The sequence below is a fragment of the Narcine bancroftii genome, chromosome 6 (genome assembly GCF_036971445.1).
Source record: "Narcine bancroftii isolate sNarBan1 chromosome 6, sNarBan1.hap1, whole genome shotgun sequence".
Classification (NCBI taxonomy): Eukaryota; Metazoa; Chordata; class Chondrichthyes; order Torpediniformes; family Narcinidae; genus Narcine; species Narcine bancroftii.
In genome coordinates, this window is record NC_091474.1 from 157,228,517 (window position 1) to 157,249,685 (window position 21,169).

At 38.6% G+C, this 21,169-nt stretch overlaps 1 protein-coding gene across 10 annotated transcripts in view; it reads left to right on the forward strand.

The window, feature by feature from the left end:
- The window catches only part of LOC138736622 (pumilio homolog 2-like), a 117,639-nt gene that overhangs the window by 79,260 nt on the left and 17,210 nt on the right, over positions 1 to 21,169 (forward strand). For 6 of the 10 annotated variants that reach the window (XM_069886413.1, XM_069886414.1, XM_069886417.1 and 3 more), the window contains 7 exons: positions 296 to 439; positions 6,784 to 7,068; positions 9,776 to 10,012; positions 11,608 to 11,875; positions 12,296 to 12,425; positions 18,169 to 18,303; positions 18,414 to 18,551. In XM_069886413.1, coding sequence (XP_069742514.1) covers positions 296 to 439; positions 6,784 to 7,068; positions 9,776 to 10,012; positions 11,608 to 11,875; positions 12,296 to 12,425; positions 18,169 to 18,303; positions 18,414 to 18,551 — 1,337 coding nt within the window. The remainder of the gene's footprint in view (positions 1 to 295; positions 440 to 6,783; positions 7,069 to 9,775; positions 10,013 to 11,607; positions 11,876 to 12,295; positions 12,426 to 18,168; positions 18,304 to 18,413; positions 18,552 to 21,169) is intronic. The other 4 variants (XM_069886415.1, XM_069886416.1, XM_069886419.1 and 1 more) reach the window with 1 other exon arrangement.

Sequence of the window (21,169 nt, forward strand, 5' to 3'; positions counted from 1 at the left end):
CTGCAAAAATATACTTCTTAGCCTTCATAATTCTTCTGCATATTATCCTCTATCTGTCCTACATGTTATGAAGTTAGGCTAAGTTAAGATACCCAGAATAATTTGTGTACAAATGAAAATTGATCATTTAAGAATTTGTACCCACAGTCACACCTGATCTGAATGATACAATTAAATTTTACACCTCTTTTTGAACAGAGAGAGATGGTTAACAACTTGATTTCTGAGTAATGGGTGAGAAGTGTGGCCAGTGTGGATCTTTTCCTGTTTACCACCTAATTACCTCTTTTTTTAGGTTATCAAGTTCTTGCCCCAGCTGCCTACTATGATCAAAATGGCACCTTAGTGATGGGTCCTGGAGCAAGGACTGGATTAGGGACACCAGTTAGGCTGGTAGCATCGACACCAGTTATCATTAGCTCTGCTGCAGCACAAGCGGGTAGGTCCTGTTTTTAACAAATTCTAATAATTCACTGCTTTTAAATGAAAGGATATGACTGGAATGCCCAAACTGTTGCTTGTCTGCTTCCCATCAGCAGCCACGTTAAAAAGCATAAATCTTGCTAAACTGACAAATCTTGGCACTCTCTCCCTTGATTGAGTTCCATGCTGTGTGGGAGGTCACGAGTCTCAACCTTGCATGTTTGTATTAAAGGCTCATTCCACATAAAATGCTTTTTTTTAGGTGAAAAAGTAATGCTGATATCTACATTGCCTTACGGTTTTAAAAAGTAGGAAAAAATTCCTCAAGACAAGTTATCATAATGCATATTCTAAAAATATAGCAACATGTTTTGACTTCGAGAATCTTAATTCACAGACTGCAGAAAGCCTAAGAGCCTGAATATGGATGAGATTGTCTGATCTCGGAAGCTAAGTAGGCACAGGCCTGGACAGTACATGGAGGGGAGACTGTCTTGGAACACCAGGTGCTGTAGGTTTCTGTGAGGGGTGCTGGACAAAGTGGCGGCATTCTAAATGTAGTATTGTAGTATTATGTGACAATAATAGAGGTCGGTGACCTGCAGCTGTGTCTTGATGCTCCAGCCGCAACTTTTTCTGTCAGTACAAACCAGATTTTGACAGGTTGTGTTTTTCCTTTGGGTTTAGCCACATTCCCTTGATTTCTTTATAAATTGCCAATCGAGGGCAGAGACCATGTTTGGGCAATATATCAAATATTAATTTATATTTTATGGAACATAGTCTAAATTACTTGCCCTTTTGGATTATGACATTGATTTTGAGCAACAAAAACGGAAGCAGTTGCTTCAAGTTAACGTTCTCCTAAGACAACCATTAGCCATTGAATCTTATCAAGATCAAGTAGAATATGCCTTTGGGTGGAGAGCTGGCAGAGAGGCAATTTACCTTTGTGTTCAAGACCAATACAGTTCAACAAAGTCAAACCTAATAATAACTCGTAGCCCATATATTGGAAGATGACCTGGTTTTAAATCCCAGCATTTCTCCATCATTGTATTTTTTAATTATTATTCATCATGGCTGATGAAAGGCCCTGGCCTGAAATATTAGCTTCCCTTCACTTCCTCTGGATGCTATGTGAGTTTCTCCAGTGTATTTATGTATTGCACTCAAACCCAGCACCTGCAGACTTTCTTTTGTAATTACATGGTTTCTTTTGAAGGCCTCTGACTTCAATCCACCACCAATGATGTGGTTGATTCTATGGCTCTCCCCAGTCATCTGCCCAACCAACTCTCTGATCATCTGTCTAAATCACCCACCCAATCCCCAATCTACCTGACAGTAAGAAAAACATTTATAATCTCGTAAGTGAAGCAGTTAATGGAATAATGATAATTCTTTGTGTGAACTTGCTTCATCCTATTGTTAAGGGCCCAGAGAGCCCCAAAACCCAGCAACAGTAGAAATTCACCAAGACAAATGGTTATTTAAACAAAAGTTGCTTTTAATTATCTTTAAACATGAAAATAGAATCAAACTATTGATTTAACCTAACTTAACCCCCTTCTAATTCTAAGCGTACGTGTATGTAATGTGTGTTTTAAGTTCAGAAAAGTTCTTTGATTCACAGTTCAATCTCACGTCTCACTCCTCCAAGTTCACCAGTATCAGGCAATTCTTATACTGTGCACAGAAATTAATACTTATGAATTTCACCAGGCTTTGGTGCTTGAAAAGTAAATGGTTAATGCTCAGAAAGGATCTTGTGGGTTTTCAGAGAGGTTTGTTGCTCGTTGGACAACCACAACTGATTTCTTTTAATCAGCCAATTCAGTGCTTGCCAAAGAAACTTGCTCCATCAGGGTTTTCCAGATGATAACCCCTTTCTTTCAGATCACCACAGAGTTCTTTTTGTTTCCCTTATTTCAAGTGAAACCTTATGCAGCCTGTGCTCTCCTCTTGTATGGACCACAAGGGCTTTGACCAGGCTGCACTAAGAACTCACAACCCATCTTCAAAATGGGGTTCTTCCTCAAGCTTACCAGGTTGTCCTGTTCCAGTCCCAGCTGCTGCTGCTGATGAACTATAGAACTGTATTCTTTCTCTCTCTCTCTCTCTTTCTCTCTCTCTCTCAGAGAAAACCACATGACCCTCTAAGAACAGCCAACTGCACTCAGACAGACCTAACCTTCCGAGTTTGTTCATCTGTTGTTTTCCAAAACAATATTCCATTTCTCCACAGCATATCCAATTAACACCTACTTTGGAAGTCCTTATAGGCATTCTTCAAAGTTTTTGCAAAGGCACCTGGAGTCTGGACTATCTGGCTTGAGCAGAGCTCTGGCATTTTGAATGAAGTCTGTTTTGGCATGTTTGTATGTAACCTACATTTAAAAAAACATGCCACAATTCATCTCCTTTAAAACATATCTATCTAATAAAATATAACATAATCTGTCACATTATTGCCTAGGTGGACATGATAATCTCATTCAAATTTTACCTCCACTTAGACAAAAAAATTGAGTAAATTACCTGAAAGCTCCTGGATTCTTCTTTTTTCCCCCTGTCCTAGCTGTGTCTTCTTAAGCAATGAAAAACTATGTTTGAAGTGATCCAGTCATTAAGATCACAATAATATTTTCTTGTCTGCCTACCTTTGGGATGGGTGCTCTGGGGATTATTAGAGGCTGTATGGAATGACATGCAGTTAATTTTTTTTTTGTAAAATCCAATTCATTTTAACCCCATCCATTATTGGGTGACATGTAGTCATCCCCATATTTAAAACTCATTTAATATTTGCAAAAAATATTTTGTTTATTGAAGTACTCGTATTGTGTCTACTTATATATTTCTTATCACCAAATGACAAGAAAGGTGGGATTGCTCTGGAGAAGCAACAGGGGAAAATTACCCAGATGTTTGCAGGTCCTAAAAACCTTTGCTATGGGGAAAGATTGGATAAATTTGGCTTACTTTATTTGGAACGCAAGGAGCTGAGGTGATACTTAATGGAAGCATATAAATTTTTGGGGGCCGAGAGCGTAAAATGCCTCCCTCTTAAGAGGTCAGGAACAAAGGTTGCATTGATTTTAAAGTGACTTTTTGAATTGAAGGGAGATCAGAGGTCGAACTCACTGCTTATTAGGAAGGCTGGGATTACTCTGGAGAAGGTTTCAGGGATAGAAGAGCTGAAACTTGCATCACATTTAAACAGTCTCTACATGTGTTCTTGAAGAATCGTAACCAAGGCTGGAGGTTTGGATTAAGGTTCTTGGCTCCTTTTCATTTGAGACTCGCATCAGGACCCTCTCCCAAATCACTAGCTACATTCTGAAAGGGGTAAACAAAAAAGGTGCATTGAGGTGCAAGGTTTCTTGTGCTTTGCATTGGTTTGTGTATTTTCCTTTATCATTATCAATTTCCTGAAATTAAAACTATTTGTGCATTTAATTTATAGTTAATAACTCGTTCTAAGTTTTAAATTTTCTGCTGTCTTTCAGTTTTGAATATGTCACCAAATAAACATAGAATAAAGAACAGTACAAAACAGGGACAGGCCCTTCAGCCACGGTTTTGCTGCATGCAATACCTAACTGAACTAATTTTTTTTTTGCCTGCACATTCTTATCCCCTGCATATTCTGTCTAAAATTCTTTTTAATGCTACCTTTGTATCTGCTTCCACCACTAGTCCTGGCAACCCTTTCCAGCCACCGACCATTCTGTTTAAATAAAGCTAAAAATGCTTTTAAACTTTTCCTTTTTCATGTTAAATACATGTCTTCTAATATTTGACATTTTTACCTGATTTTGGTTTGGGGGGGGGGGGGGGGGAGAAAGATTCTGATTGTCTACCACCTATATTTTGTACTGGGTGTCCATTGAAATGCAACTTCTTAACATTATCTTGCTGTTTGGAAACTTCAAAGTAATTCTTAGAGTAATTTCTCATTTGAAATCCCTAATTACATTAAGTGCAAAGTACCCTATTCTTAATAGTTTTCAAACCTTGAAATTCTTAGAACATTTCACTCAATAGGTACTATATATGAGCTGTGTGCTGGGAAATATACCAAGAACATGTGAAATTATATTAGAAATAGGCAAAATTACACCTCGAGCCCACTGTGCACTGCTTCTATCAGTAAGATCATGACTGATTTGATTTGGATCGTTTCATTTTCTTGATGAAGCAACTTGAAACACAGCTCTTTCGAAGTCAACACATAGAGCTCAAGTTTCAGTGACCAAAAGAAAATCTGAAGTGATAGTGGATACATAGTTTACTAAAATGCTTATCCTGTTTGTATCTTCTCATGTAATTACTTGATATAAATCACAGTATTGTTGGATTTTGTGTATATTTTTTTGTGGAATTTGCTGTCTCACTATTGCTGTGTTCATAGACTTGAACTCTTTTAATGTGATTAGAACTTGATCAGAAAATTAGATGTTTAAAAAAAAAAAGCTCCTTCTGGAGATTCTACAACTTTCACTGATGTTCCTGTGGTCAAAAATATATGAACTAAACTCCACTGTCTTTCACCTGGATTTGTAATTAAGTTTGGTTGTTTGCTATATGTATGTTTGATTTTTGGCCTAAGAAGCATATTTCCTTGGAATATTTGATTACATGTAATTGTGCATATTCCCCATAACTGTACAAGGTTTGTCATATTTTTTTATATAAAGGATCAGCAAATCCTAGAACAAATTTTAAGATTTTTACTTTTATCAACATTTGATTAAATGATCTAGTTTCACTTGAATGTCTGAGCAGTTTGCATTCTAACAGTGGAACTATCTTTATGACATGAACAATAACCAAGTGTTTATTGCACATTTGAATTTTCCAGGAGTTCATTTTGTCAAATTGGTTCATTTCAGAAAATAGAATTTTCAAACAATTTGCCTTTGGTTTAGAGCATGAAGCATGATGTTGTTCCTTCCATTGTTCCTTCCATTGTCTCCACTTCCTCAACAATCTTGATTGTTCTGTATTCTAATATATAGCTGGGGTAAGGGAACATGATAATCTTTGTAGCATCCAGACATCCATTTGCTTTCAAACTGCTTTGTTTGCATCTATATTTCTGTCTATGCTATGGCTTCAGAAACAGCCACAGATCAAACATCTTTTATCACAGCTTGAGATGTTTTGTTCATTTAATCTATAGATAGACAACTAATTTTTTAATATTTTAAATACTGCAAATATTTTTTCATTTTAATATTTTTAGGTGTGATTTGTAAAAAAAAACATAGAAGAAACTTTTAAACAACTTTTCTTCCTATCTGATTTTGTGGGTAGAAGATTAGCAAACATTTTGATCAATTTATATTGACTGAACCAAATTAAGTAATTAAATAGTTTACCTTTTAGAATTTTATGTTCAGTGGTTAGAGTTTTGGTTCTTTTATGGTTTAAAGTCTGATCTCAATGCATTTGTTTTGTTAAATGTCTAAAATTGAATGTTATTCCAGAAACTGGTGCAACAATAAGCTGCAGTTAGTTTAGGATATTTTGCCATTGTCACCAGGCGATTTTCAAGTCATAGCAGTATTTGAATAGCCTTGCCGTCAGCAGTATCCATTGGCATTGCTTCAAAATTAATGATTAATAATTACCATTTTTTCTACCATTTCTAAATAACATAATTTCATTCCAGTTTCATGTTTTTTTTTGTGTGGAGAGGACTCAAAAATGAGGAGGAAATAATCTTGTGATTCAGGGTGTTCCTCATTTTCAACAGAAATCATCCTCTTCTAGAAAAGCCCATTATGCTCTTTTGGAAGAGAATTTTACATAATTTTGATCATCCAATCTTTTGGTTCACTTTGGCTTTAAAAAGAGAGTTGGGCACCATGGGTCATTAAGGTGAAGTCCCTTTAAGACGGTATGATCCACATGGTCCTTCACCCTTTTGATTTTTCCCATTGGTAACCTAGGCTTACTCCTATTGATAAAAGGAGGATGTTTTCCTTTGAAGAATGAGGAAGATCCTATAAGGTGGGTAGTTTCACTTTTTTATGTTTTATGTAAAGTTCCATACTGAGCTTTAAGAAATGGGCACATAGAAAAGTAAAAATGCCGAACCTTGATTATTGCTTAATAGAGATTGTCAAAGTAATTTTCTAGTTTCTCCTATATTTAGATTTCTAATTTAACTGTAGGTTCTGCAATGGTAGTTTGCTGAAATATATAAATACCTGCAAATATTTTTTCATTTTAAAGAATTTCCTGAGATCTGCAATTGCAGTGAACTATTTTCATCGATGTAACATGTTAACAATTTTAACATTTTTTCTTGGCATTAATTTTTTTTTCAATGTTAATCTGCTAAAACAGCTGCAGCAGCTTCAGCTAATGGAACAGCAAGCAGTTTAGCAGCAGCAACAAATGGTCTCTTTCGTCCAATTGGAACTCAACCACAGCAGCAGCAACAACAACAGCAAAGCAACAACTTGCAGTCAAACTCGTTTTATGGCAGTAACTCCCTTTCAAATAGCTCTCAGAGCAGCTCGTTGTTCTCTCATGGGCCAGGTCAGCCGAGCAACACATCACTTGGTTTTGGGAGCAACAACTCATTGGGGGCTGCTATTGGCTCAGCACTTGGAGGATTTGGCTCAGCAGGTAAACTATCCCTAATTACTCAGTATGTTTGTATTGATAAGTGCAATGAGGGCAGACCGACGTTCAGGTTGGTGGCTGTCAGCCTTGTCTAGCATGGTTCTGATGTTCCAGCATGCTAGCTTGAGTTTGTGAGCATTTTTTGAGGAGAAGGACGTGGAGGGGGAGGACGTGGAGGGGGAGGACGTGGAGGGGGAGGACGTGGAGGGGGAGGACGTGGAGGGGGAGGACGTGGAGGGGGAGGACGTGGAGGGGGAGGACGTGGAGGGGGAGGACGTGGAGGGGGAGGACGTGGAGGGGGAGGACGTGGAGGGGGAGGACGTGGAGGGGGAGGACGTGGAGGGGGAGGACGTGGAGGGGGAGGACGTGGAGGGGGAGGACGTGGAGGGGGAGGACGTGGAGGGGGAGGACGTGGAGGGGGAGGACGTGGAGGGGGAGGACGTGGAGGGGGAGGACGTGGAGGGGGAGGACGTGGAGGGGGAGGACGTGGAGGGGGAGGACGTGGAGGGGGAGGACGTGGAGGGGGAGGACGTGGAGGGGGAGGACGTGGAGGGGGAGGACGTGGAGGGGGAGGACGTGGAGGGGGAGGACGTGGAGGGGGAGGACGTGGAGGGGGAGGACGTGGAGGGGGAGGACGTGGAGGGGGAGGACGTGGAGGGGGAGGACGTGGAGGGGGAGGACGTGGAGGGGGAGGACGTGGAGGGGGAGGACGTGGAGGGGGAGGACGTGGAGGGGGAGGACGTGGAGGGGGAGGACGTGGAGGGGGAGGACGTGGAGGGGGAGGACGTGGAGGGGGAGGACGTGGAGGGGGAGGACGTGGAGGGGGAGGACGTGGAGGGGGAGGACGTGGAGGGGGAGGACGTGGAGGGGGAGGACGTGGAGGGGGAGGACGTGGAGGGGGAGGACGTGGAGGGGGAGGACGTGGAGGGGGAGGACGTGGAGGGGGAGGACGTGGAGGGGGAGGACGTGGAGGGGGAGGACGTGGAGGGGGAGGACGTGGAGGGGGAGGACGTGGAGGGGGAGGACGTGGAGGGGGAGGACGTGGAGGGGGAGGACGTGGAGGGGGAGGACGTGGAGGGGGAGGACGTGGAGGGGGAGGACGTGGAGGGGGAGGACGTGGAGGGGGAGGACGTGGACCTGTCCTCGGGCCTGCGCAAAGGAGCTTTTAGGTGGAGTGCAGTGCGCGCAGTACTGGCCCCACCCTTTACACCCATGGTTCGTGTGCCGTGGCCGAGCAAGCTGGGACGTGACAGCGAGGTCCTTGGGTCGTAGGTTTTATATCGGAGTGGCCTTCTCCTATGCAGGTTTCTTACATACCATGTTCAAGTAGTTATCTAAGCCAGGCACATCATAACAGAATTATCCTTTTTTTTTAATAGGCATCTGTTCAGTTTTCTAGAAAATAGTGCTAAATAATCAAAAGTTGCACCATTTTTAAGTTGATTTAAGCTGCACATATATTTGTGAAAGAAACAATGTAAATAACAATTTTATTTGATCTAATTTTTGGATCCACCAGCAAGGGAAAAAACATACTTGCAATGTACTCAAGCATGCAGAATCCATGGGGAATGGAGGGTACCAGTTGTATAAAAATTAAATTGCGCATAATACTTTATGTAAATCTTCAAAGTGCAGATATAAATGAAGGTAGATAGGGCGGTTAAAAAGGCTTTCAACACATTGGCCTATGTGAGAGTACAGTATTATAGAAGTTAGGAGGTCATGTCGCAGTTGTATAAAATATTGGTGAGGCTCCATTGGGAATTTTGTGTGCAGTTTTGGTCGCCATGCTATAGAAAAGATGTTACCAAGCTGTTAATTTGGGGTCTGAGTCATGGGGAGAGGTTGAGGAATGGACTTAATTCCTTGGAACATAAGGGGATGAGGAGTGATCTTGGGTGTTCAAAATTATGAAAGGAATAGAGTGGTGCTCTTGCAATGGTTCTGAAACATTTGGACTGATACATGAACAGAGGGATATGGACCAAACACAGGGAAGTGGCATTTTGGTCAAGAAGGACACAAGAGTCTGTATCTATGCTATATTACTAACTTTGAATTTGTGACTCTTTACTCTTTTAAATAAGAATAACTAAACTGCTGTAAAATTTTCTGACATTTAAAACACAATAAAATTATAGAAAACAACTTAAAATTAACTTGAATGGAAGAAACAAATGGTCCCTATGTAAAAGGGATCTTTCCTTTTGTCCACTTAATTCACAGAACTACAAATCCCTCTTAAAATTCTATGACAGGTGTACCTTGTTGAAAGCCCAATTATAAAAGCAGTGAGAATAATTGAATAGCCTTAAAATCCAGCAATTTATCAGTTGCATTTCAGTTATCTATTGTTTTTAAAATTCTAACATTATTTTTACATTTTCTACTTTTGAATCTATGCCCTTCGACTTTCAAAAAAATTAATTTGTTTGTAGATTTTCTCATTTTCATTCTCATTTTGTCCTTAAATATACATTTCTTGCTTTAAAGTACAATCTTTAAAATTTATTGATTACATTTTTAAAAATCTGCTTGTGTAAGTTCCCTACCTGCAAAGCATTTTTTTTGTTGTTGATCTGCCGACATTAAATGTGCATTGAGCAGACACAGTAATTCAGCTATTAAATCAACTCTCATCCTTGATTGACAATTTAAAAAATTGATAAAGGTGTTTATTAATCTTTTATCCAAAATGCTTTTACAGTTGGCAGTTCTGGAAGCAGCAGTATATCTAGAAGAGACTCATTGTCTACTGGCTCTGATCTATACAAACGACCCAACAGTAATCTGCCTCCCATAGGACAGCAGTTCTACAGCAGCTTGGGATTCTCCTCCTCGCCCGGCCCAATTGGCATGCCGCTTCCTAGTCAGACACCAAATCATTCTTTAACGCCACCTCCAACCCTTTCCTCCCAGGGATCTTCATCTACTCTACATCTTGGTATGTTTTTTTTTCATTCAATAATGCACTGAATTGATTTAATGTGCAATTTTCAGTACTTCCATCCAATTTGTCAGATGGTCTTTTTCTGTTCAGTCTTAGCAGAAGAAAGGTGTTTTCTTTTATAGTTGCTAACTTTATAATATAGATAGAAATTCATCTCAATAATTATCCTTTTGTAAATAAATTGAATGGTTTATCATTTAATCAGTAATCCTTCAGTCACATGTAAATGCCAAAAATATTACTGGTCATTTCTCATGGGGGGGTGGGGGGGGGACGCATCTATTTATTTATTTATGTATGGACACTTAACCATATTATGTAATTAACTTCTTAGAAAGTAAATTATATTTCTTTTGTAATGGTCAGGTATTCATAGAGAAAATTTTGTTTCATGCACCACAGTTAATCGAATTATGTTTATCATTGATTGGAGCCCCTTACATCCTGTGACTGTCAAGCTCGCTGTGCTTATTATTGAGTGTATGTTTACTTTTAGTACCATTTCAGACATTTAAAAAAGCACATATCCTGGATTGCTCAAATAATATTTAAATAATCAGTCTGTTCTGTTTTATTGCCAGTGCTCCATTTTGAATGCTCCCCTTTATAGATTTCACTCATCAGCATTTGGAAAAGCAAGGTCTGATTTGCAACAGTTAGCTTATTGTGTCTCACAAGTTTGATTGAGTTATTGAAGATGTGACAAAGGATGAATAACACCAGTGTACTGTAGGTTTTCTGCATGGAATTCAGCAAGATCTTTGACAAAGCCCCACATGGTAGGCATGTCAGGAAAGTCAAATCTCTTGGGATCGAGGGTGAGCTGGCCAATTGGTTTGATGGGAGAAGTTAAAAGGTAATAGAAGAATGTTCTTATTTCATATTTGAGGCCAGTGGTGTTCTTCAAGGGTTGGATGTTGTGTCTTCTATTGTTTGTCATCCATATTAATAGCTTGAACCATGTAGGTAGCAGTGAAAGTTTATAAATGACACCAAAGTAAGTTATACCGTGGACAGTGAAGAAAGTTATCTGTAATTACATTAGGATTTATATGAACTGGGAACATGGGCCAAAGAATCACAAATGGGACTTTGACAAATGTGAGGTGTTGTATTTTGATAGGTTAATTGAGATAGGGCTTGCATAGTAAATACGAGAATATCAGAGAAAAGAGGGACCTAAGGCTACAGTACATAGTTCCTAAGAAATGGTGACACAGGTAGACAATGGCAAAAATAGTATTTGGCATGCTTGCCTTCACCAGGAAGAGCATTGACTACAGGAGCAAGAATGATACTGATAAGACCATACTTGGAGTATTGTGCGTAATTCTAATCACCCAGCTAAAGGAAAGGCGGCACTCAGCTGCATGATGGGCATCAGTTGTAAGAAGGGGCTGAATAGGCTCCCTTATAGAGGTATATAAAATCATGAGCGGTTATAGATAAGGTGAATGGTTCATTTTTTCCCCATGGTAAAGGATTCTAAAACTAGAGGGCATTGATTCAAGGTGAAAGAGAAAATATTTAAAAGGTCATTCATTAAACATGGGCAATCTTGTATTTTTCACCTTATACCTTTGTTTCAGGAGGACTGACTAATGGCAGCGGTCGATTCATTTCTGCAGCACCTGGTGCCGAAGCTAAAAGTCGCAGTGGAATTAGTTCAACAAGTCTGTTCAGCTCGAGCAGTCAGCTCTTTCCTCCTTCCCGTCTTCGCTATAGCAGATCTGATATTATGCCTTCAGGTCGTAGCAGACTGCTGGAGGACTTCAGAAATAATCGTTTTCCTAATCTTCAGTTGCGTGACCTGGTTGGTCACATAGTTGAATTCTCCCAGGACCAACATGGGTCGAGGTAAAATAATCTGCAGATTTTAAACTAGACAATGCTTCTTAAATATAATCACATTAATTAGGGTTTGTAGCATGGTGCTTATTTCTGTGCAAGTCTAGTGTCATCAAATGAACCGCAGAGATTACAACATGGAGGGTGACTATTCAACATTTTATTGATACATAGTTTGCATTTCAAAGATCCAGTAGGACCCACTGTCCTGTCATCTCCTTACAGCCTTGCAAGTTCTTTTGGATATTTATCCAACTTACTTTGAATGTGAAATTGAATCTGCAATCCAGACCCTAATAATTTATAATGTGTGCCAGTTATAAAGAATGCTATCCACTTACCTGATGAAATATTTTTAATAAAAATGAATTTTGAAATGTTAACATATAGCTAACTAAATTTTTTTGTGGGACTGGGGTGTCTTGACAGATTCATCCAGCAAAAATTGGAGCGAGCTACGCCTGCAGAACGTCAGATGGTTTTTAGTGAAATCCTGCAAGCAGCATATCAACTAATGACTGATGTTTTTGGAAATTATGTGATACAGAAATTCTTTGAGGTAGGCATATTTTCTGAAGTTTGTGAAAATAATTTTAAGAATGTCTTGGTTGCTTTACTTACTGGTTCTATTCTGATGGTTTTGGTATGCTAAAAATGGAAAAAAGACCAAGAGTCAACCATCTGGCCCTGAACCTTCTCTGCTATTATCAAGACCATGTCTGATCTTTTTATCTCAGTGACATTCCTCAGCCCATTTAAATATACCTTGATCCTTTAATGACTAGAAATCTAATACCTCTATTTTGCACAGTGATTGAATCTCTGCAGTTGTCCAGGATAGAGAATTCCAAAGGTCTGTCACCATGTGAATGAAGAATTGTCTCTAAACACTATCCAAAATAGCTTCTTCTTTTCATCATATTGTCCCTGCAATCCTGGAGATGTTCTCATTGCAAATAGCATGTCAATCTCTATAAGAAATTGAAGTTTTGATGAGATTTCCTCTTCTAACCTCTCGAGAATATGTCTGAACTATTGAATCTCTTACAGAAAATGTATCATTCCTGGAAGCAGTGAAATAAATCTTCATTGCATTCCCTCTTGGGAAAATGCATTCTTGGGAAGAACACAAGAACTGTACTCAATATTGATGAGGCAGAATCACCAGGCCATAAAACAATTGCAATAACATTCTAACTTGTGTAATCAAGTCCTTTCTAATATCGTTTACTGTATAGTTATTCACCCTCATTGCTAGCTGTACAAGCATATTAACTTACAAGCACTTCCAATGAACATCTGTACCTAGTTTTTCATCACGTAACAATCACTACTCCCTACCTTTTTCATATCATTAGTCTATTTGAAAATCGGTTTCTTCCTCTAAGCCCAATTGTTGATACTCCATAGACAATAAAGGCTGGGCCCCAAACACCAATCCCCAAAATATCTCACTAGTCACAGTCTGCCAGACTGAAAAAATTCTGATAATTTTAACCTTTTGCCTTCAGACCAATAATCAATTCTCAACCCTCTGGGCTTTAGCCTTTACACAGGTACATGATCCTTTATTCGGACATCTAAAATCCGGAAAGCTTCAAAATCTGGTAAGTTGGCGGGGGGAGGCGGCCGAGGGACCTACAGTTGGGGGAGGCAGCTGAGGGACCAGTGCTTGGGGGAGATGGGCAAGCAGCTGAGGGACTAGCGGTTGGGGGAGACAGCCGGGCGACTGGAAAGGGGTGGGGGTGGATATGGCAGCACAATTCAGGTGGGCTTTCCGAAATCTGTAAAAATCCGACATTCAGAACACACTGTCTCCCAAGGGTTCTGGATAAAGGATCGTGTACTTGTATTTATATCTTTCATAATATGCACTCCGGACTGGGTCCATGGGTAAACTACAGTACAAATGCCAGGATGAACCAGCTGGTGATTGACTATAAAACCAGTTCCAGAAAACTGGAACACTGAGTATACGCGCTGTTTGGCAGTCCCTGAAAACTGGAGCACAGAGTTTATATGCTTATGTTAGTCCCTGAAAACAGGATCCTTCTTGTCTCCAATTCCATTATTCTAACCTGCTGACCCACCTCCTCTTCAGAACTTATAGAAAGCTTTCAGAAAATCCAAATGTTTGACATCCACTGGCATCCTGCATATTTATTCTACTGGTGATATCATCAATAAACTCTGGCAAATGTCATTGTTACTTCTGCTCATTGATATTATTCTTTTCAAGAGTTTATAACATCCTCAGTTATAGATTACAACATTTTCTCTGCTAGTGACAGGGCAACAGGTCCTTATTTCTTCCCTTTCCCCTTTCTTAAATACTGGGCCACATTTGCTCCCCTCTAGTTCACAAGAGCAACTTCCGAATCATCAGAATTTTAAAAGAGTGTAATCAGAGCATCCATTAACTCTCAAGTCTCCTCTTCCAAAATCTTAAGTAAGTAGATTATGAATGCATGGATCTTATCTGCTTTTAAGGTCACTACCTTTTTTTTTTAAACAACCAATCAGTAATTCTTTCTGTTCCACTTTCTCTTTAGATCCTTCATTCACTGATATATCTGGCATGTTGTGTGCATCTTCCATGAAGATAGATGCAAAGTAGTTGTTTAATGCCTGTCCCATTACAAATTCTTCTGTCTCTAACTGGAAGGGATCCACATTTGCTCTCACTTGTCTTTGTTTTAAGAACCTATACAAAAATCTCTTGGTCTTGCCAGTCCAAATTTATATTCTGTCCAACCTCTTTTTAAAATAATTTTCTTCTTTGCTTCTCCTTTTCTGAGTTCTAAAATTCTCCCAATCTCTCAACCTTCTGCTATTTCAAGCAACACTGGAACCAAAGAGTGTTAGTGTAGATAGTGAGGTGGAGGAGGATAAAGATCATGCGAGGACTGCATGTATAGACTGAAATCAAAGGTTTGTATGTGATAGAAATGTTCTTGGGCATATTTACCTCAATGCAAGGAGTATTGTCGGAAAGGCAGACGAGCTTAGGGCACGTATTAGCATGTGAGATTACGACATTATTGCTGTTAGTAAGACTTGGTTGTTTAAAAAAGGCACCAAAAATAAACCAAGAAATTACAGGCCAGTGAGCCTGACATCAGTAGTAGGTAAATTATTGGAGGGTATTCTGAGAGATCGTATATAGAAGTATTTGGACAGCCAAGGGCTGATTAAGGATAGTCAGTATGGCTTTGTGCGTGGTACGTCATGTTTAATGAATCTTAAGAGTTTTTCGAGGAGGTTACAAGAAAGGCTGTAGGTATTGACTACACGGTCTTCAGTAATGCTTTCGACAAGGTCCCATGTGGGAGGTTAGTTCAGAAGATTCAGACACTAGGTATTCATGGAGAGGTTTTAAACTGGATTCAAAATTGGCTGAATGGGAGAAGACAGAAAGGTAGTGGATGATTGCTTCTCACAGTAGAGGCCTGTGATTAGTGGTGTGTCTCAGGAATTGGTGCTAGGACCATTGTTGTCCATATCAATGATCTGCCAATGTGGTAAAATAGATCAGCAAATTTGTTGATGGCGCTAAGATTTGAAGGCGTAGTGGACAGCGAGGAAGGCTTTCAAAGCTTGCAGAGGGATCTGGACCAATTGGAAAAATGGGCCAGAAAATGGCAGATGGAAATTAATACAGACGTGTGAGGTGTGTATTTTGGAAGGACAAACCAAAGTAGGACAGGTAAATGGTAGGGCACTGAAGAGTGCGGAGGAACAAAGGGATCTTGGAATACAGAAACATAATTCCCTGAAAGTGGCATCACAGGTAGACAGAATTGTAAAGTGGCATCTTGGCCTTCATAAATCAAAGTATTGAGTACAGGAGTTGGGATGTTATGATGAGGTTGTAGGAGACACTGGTGAGGCCACATTTGGTGTATTATGTGCAATTCTGGTCATATAATACAGGAAGGATTTCAGTGAGATTGAAAGACTACAGAGGAAATTTATTAGGATGTTACCGGATCTTCAGGAGTTGAGTTACAGGAAAAGATTAAACAGGTTAGGGCTTTATTCCTTGGAGCAGAGAAGAATGAGGGGAGATTTGATAGATGTTTACAAAATTATGAGGGCGTATAGACAGAGTAAATGCAAATAGGTTCTTTCCATTTAGATTAGGAGATTTAAATATGAGAGGACATGGCTTTCTGGTGAAAGGTTTACGGGAAACATGAGCAGAAACTTCTTCACTCACAGAGTGGTGGGAGTGTTGAACGAGCTGCCATCTGACATGGTAAATGGAGGCACACTCTTGAATTAAGACTAAATTGGATAAATACATGGATAGGAGAGGTCTGGAAGGTTATGGACTGGGTGCAGGTCATTGGGACAAGCAGAAAAATATTTTGGCACAGACTAGAAGGGCAGAATGGGTTTTTTTCTGTGTTGTATGGTTCTAACATTAAAGGCCTCTTACTTCAATAATTTATTTAAATTCTCTGGTCAACCATAGATGATTTACTTTTCCTTGATTTTGTGTGTTAAAGGAATGTATACTGCATGGAATAAGATTCAATGAAGATGCAGCAAGTGATCATGTAGACACTTCATATATTAGCCTTTATTGAAGAGGTTGGAAATATGAGCCAAGGGATGTCTTGCTTTTGTTCATGTAGGGGAGTCCCCAGGTGGAGTTGCTGTGTACAATTTGGTCTTTCTATCCAGGGGTCATGGTTTGTTGAGAACCTTGTACATTTTATAGAACAGATCAAATCATTTGTAAAGCTATTAGTTTTACCTAGTCCTGTCACTGCACCTCTCTCAGAAAAATGATAGAGCTTCACCTATAGTGGAGAAAAGCAATAATCCATTTACAGTGATGTTGTTCCTGTCATAATCTTATAGCCACATTGTCCACTGCTGATTCCATGATGTGAATCCTGCAATTAGGGTTCAAAATCTTTGCAGGAGCTTTCATGTTCCATATGGTAATTTCTTACTACCTACCACTTGTCAAACCAATGCAAAACCAGATTCCTTTAATGCACTTGAGTGAAGTATTCAAAAAATAAAGATTGGGGAATTAATATGCATTTCCACTGCATCACATCGCTGGCAATGCATCAACTGATTCTATGAGAACTGACTGAATTTGTAACTTTAGATGTTAAATTGAACAATGTATAGCACCAGGTTTTTTTTCCCTTTTTTCATATTTGTGGAATTAAGTTATTCCAAATCAGAAATGGAGTTTAGATAAGCTAAAGTCATATATAAAAAAAATAAGGTCACCATCTTCCTTCTGTGTTATCACAGAGCCATCCCCCACACCCCTTGTTTGGTGGTGTGCCCTCCCTCCCTTATCAACCTATTACTTCTTGCCTGTGGAATTGTGCTCCTCCCCCTCCCCAACCAGCATTTTTTTTGGGCGCCTGCCTACATTTTATTCATGCCTTGATGAAGGGCTCAAGCCTGAAATGTTATGTATTTTTGCTATATAAAATATACTGTTTGACCTGCTGAGTTTGTCCAGCATTGTGCTTTTACTATAACCATCTTCCCTTCTATTTATGGTTTATTATAAGACCTGAATGATATAATATGTTTAGCTAGCTGTGAAATTACTTGAGCTTGGCTACATTCTTGAAGAACAATTTTTCTGAACAAATAAAATATATTGTGATTATTGATTTCCTTCATACAAAATCACTAAGGGTTAAAATGACTTAAAATAACTTGCTGGTATTCTTGCAAAAATATGTTTTCAACTGGAATATTGTTTACAAATTCCCTGAGTATGTTTCCATAGCAATAGCCTTCCAGCCAAGGTTAAAGCTGTGTCTTCAACTATCTTTGAGAAACGAGTTAGTTTTGAATTTGCATTGTGTAGGACCAGAGCAAGATGAAGACGGTTACCTGACAATTCTTTTTGACTGTCTGTTTGAATGTATTAAGATTTTATTGTCCATTTTATTAATTGTTTTAAGAGTTCCAATAAACCGTGAAAATCTCAATGCTACTTTGGAACGGACTTTTCATTAATGAGTCATAACAACACCGTCTGTATGCTGTCAAAGCAGTTATAAACGATAATCACGGCCAGTACCCAGCAATCATTCAATTGATCAGTGTTTTGATGAAGAGTTCTGACCCAAAATATTGGCTGTTGTTTTTCTGCCATTGATGCTATTCAGCATGATGAATTTTCCAGCAGATTCTGGCATCTGCAGTCTCTTGAGTGTTACTGGTATTCTCTGCACTGATATTTTGGAGCCTTTGAGATGCTGAATTCACATCTATGCCACTTAAAATTTATGGATCTCGTTCTGTCTTTTCAGTTTGGAAGTTTGGATCAAAAGCTAGCTTTAGCCCAGCGTATCCGAGGGCACGTTTTACCCCTGGCTCTACAGATGTATGGTTGCCGTGTTATTCAGAAGGCTTTAGAATCCATTTCAGCAGACCAGCAGGTAATTGTAAGTTTGAACAACTTCTTTTATAATTAAAACGTGGATAATCTTTGATGGACAGATAATTCTTTTTCATCATTTAAGTTTTATTTTTAATGATTTTCTTCTCAATTCAGAATGATATGGTAAAGGAACTGGATGGACATGTTTTAAAATGTGTAAAAGACCAAAATGGAAACCACGTGGTTCAAAAGTGCATTGAGTGCGTGCAGCCACAGTCTCTCCAGTTCATTATTGACTCTTTTAAAGGACAGGTGAGCAGTTATTTTTATTCCATTATGACCAATGAAACGACTTTAAAAGCAAAGATCACCACGTCAAGTAAAGTGCTTCATTTTTAATTTAATTTCCTTTTATAGCTCCAGGAGTTTTCCTTTTATTCTCAGAATTTTAATAATGACGTGTGGCAAACACTTGTTTCTTGATGCCAAAGCTGATACAATCAAAAAAACTTAAGTTAGCACTCAAAGTAGTCAATTTTGCAAGATGGTGGTTACAGTTTGGAACCTCACTAACTGAAAACATTGTACAAAAATACAATTGAGTTTATTGCAATTTCACATCTGTTATTTTAAAAACAAAATAAATCATGCGAAGAAGGTTGACGAGTTTTGAGTTTCTCAACATGTAAAAATACACACCAGTAGTGCATTTTTGTAAAATTTGAACATAATCTGACAGAAGTATGCTAAGGACTTGGTGTGATCTCAGTGAATTTATTTAACTGGCAATGTTTTTCCCGATGTAAGAACAGGTGGCGCGGTTAGCACAACACTTACAGCACCAGTGACCTTAGTACAAATCCAGCGCTGTCTGTAAGGAGTTTTATGTTCTCCCCATTTCTGCATGGGTTTCCTTCATGTGCTTCGGTTTCCTCCTCCCTTTCAAAACGTACCGGGGTTGTAGGTTAATTGGCAAGAGCTCATGGGCCAGAAGGGCCTTTGACCATGCTGTATGTATACATTTTAAAATTTGTATTCTGTACTAACTTGTTCAAATAAGCAAGTTATTCTTTACTTGGGCAATCTTTTCAGTGGTATTTCTAGAGATTCAAATATAATTCAAATAATCAGACTGTATTTTTGTTGCAACCTGGGTGAATTATAAATTACTCAAAGATTTAATAAAAATCACAATTGAACATTTTCTTTGATCTGAAATATAACTCAGACATAATTCCAGGATTTATTTTTGACTTACTACCATTGTATATTTGATTGTGCAACTGTGCATAAACTATTGACAACTTGTTTTGTTTGACTGAAATGGCGTAATGTTATATCATTATAAATATTAACTGGTTTGGCCAAGCCGTTGTTTAAAAGTTCATAAAATGTTAAGCAGACAAACCAACCAGTCAAGTTCTCTTGAAAAAATATATCTTTGCAAAACAATACTTCAGACAAACTTTTTTTTGCATAATTGCTTTGGCCTGAGGACAATTTGTTTCTACTTTATTTCTAAAGTGGTTACCGTTAACATTAATATCGGCTTTGTAAAAAAGAATTGTACTTTTACCTCCATATTTGACAATTACACAAAACAAAAAAATTGGCATGACTGAAATATGATCAACTTATACTGACATTTGTTTGTTAACTTAGTTTTTTCCAAATATCAATTAATTTTTGCCATGAATTATTGTAACTAAAAGTTTACCCACTGCTTAAGACTGATATCCCATTTTGGTAATCAAGGGTGCAACAAATTAATTCCTCCATTCCTCTGACACTATCCCCATATCCAAGGAGGATTGCAGGGTTGTTGCTGGAGCCTTCATACTTCTCCTTTGAGTATCTTATTCTTTTCCTTTCTCTCTGGCTTGATAAATTAAATATCAAGTTTTCCTTGTGCATGAAGATATATATCAAAGATGACAATTGATATGTTGTCTTAGAACAAATGGGAAACACCAGTAAGCAACATTACCATACCAGTGGTATGAAATGTCAGTCATTGCAGAGGTTTGTGATTAAATTAGAACAGTTTCAAAAGAAAGACTTTCTATGCCCTGTGGCAATGGTTCAATGAATTTGAGATCCTATAATTATAAATAAGCATTTTGTTGTTAAAATAAGTTGTCAAAACACTTTCTTACCAATGACACTTTGTTCACTGCTTAGGGTCCCATCAGCGTAAGGGGACAATTCCATTATTCGCACATGATCAGTCCATTAACTTGATTTTGGGTGAATTATGTGTTTCTCTCTAAACCCAGATTAAATAAAATAGATGAAAGGTCAATCACCTGAGAGATTAACCTTAATTTTTCTGATGTTGCCAAATTATTCAAGTACTTTCACCATTCACTCTTTTATTTCATATTTCCTTATCTGTAATATTTGAATTTTCTGTTTAGTGTCAGAAACAATGATTGAATGGTTACTAGTTCCCATGCACGCGCAACTAAACTGAAGATTTGATCAAAATTACTTATTGGGGATAACTGTAATGATATAAACAAGTTACACCACCCACTACAACTTTAGAGTATGTCCAATTTATGTGGCAGCGTCTCTATTTATGGGCATTTTGTTTGGGTGATCCAAAGCATGGATAATTATGTAAGCATAATTTTAAAAAAAATTGGGTGTCACTGTTCCTGCATGCAGTTGTATTCCCCACAAATCTTTCCATCTGACGAAGGTTAGAACTCATTCACAATGGAGATATTCTGATAAATGCATGCCGAGTAAAGCTTTGACATTGTAGGCTCCTATCTTTGAACCAAACACAGTATTAGACAGTATTAAAGAATCAACCCTGTCTTCTTGTTTGTAGTAAAGACATTTTTCATTCAATAGGCATAGTTTTATTCAGCAGCAAAATGCAAACAATGTTTTTACACACTTTATTTACATTTTATTCAATA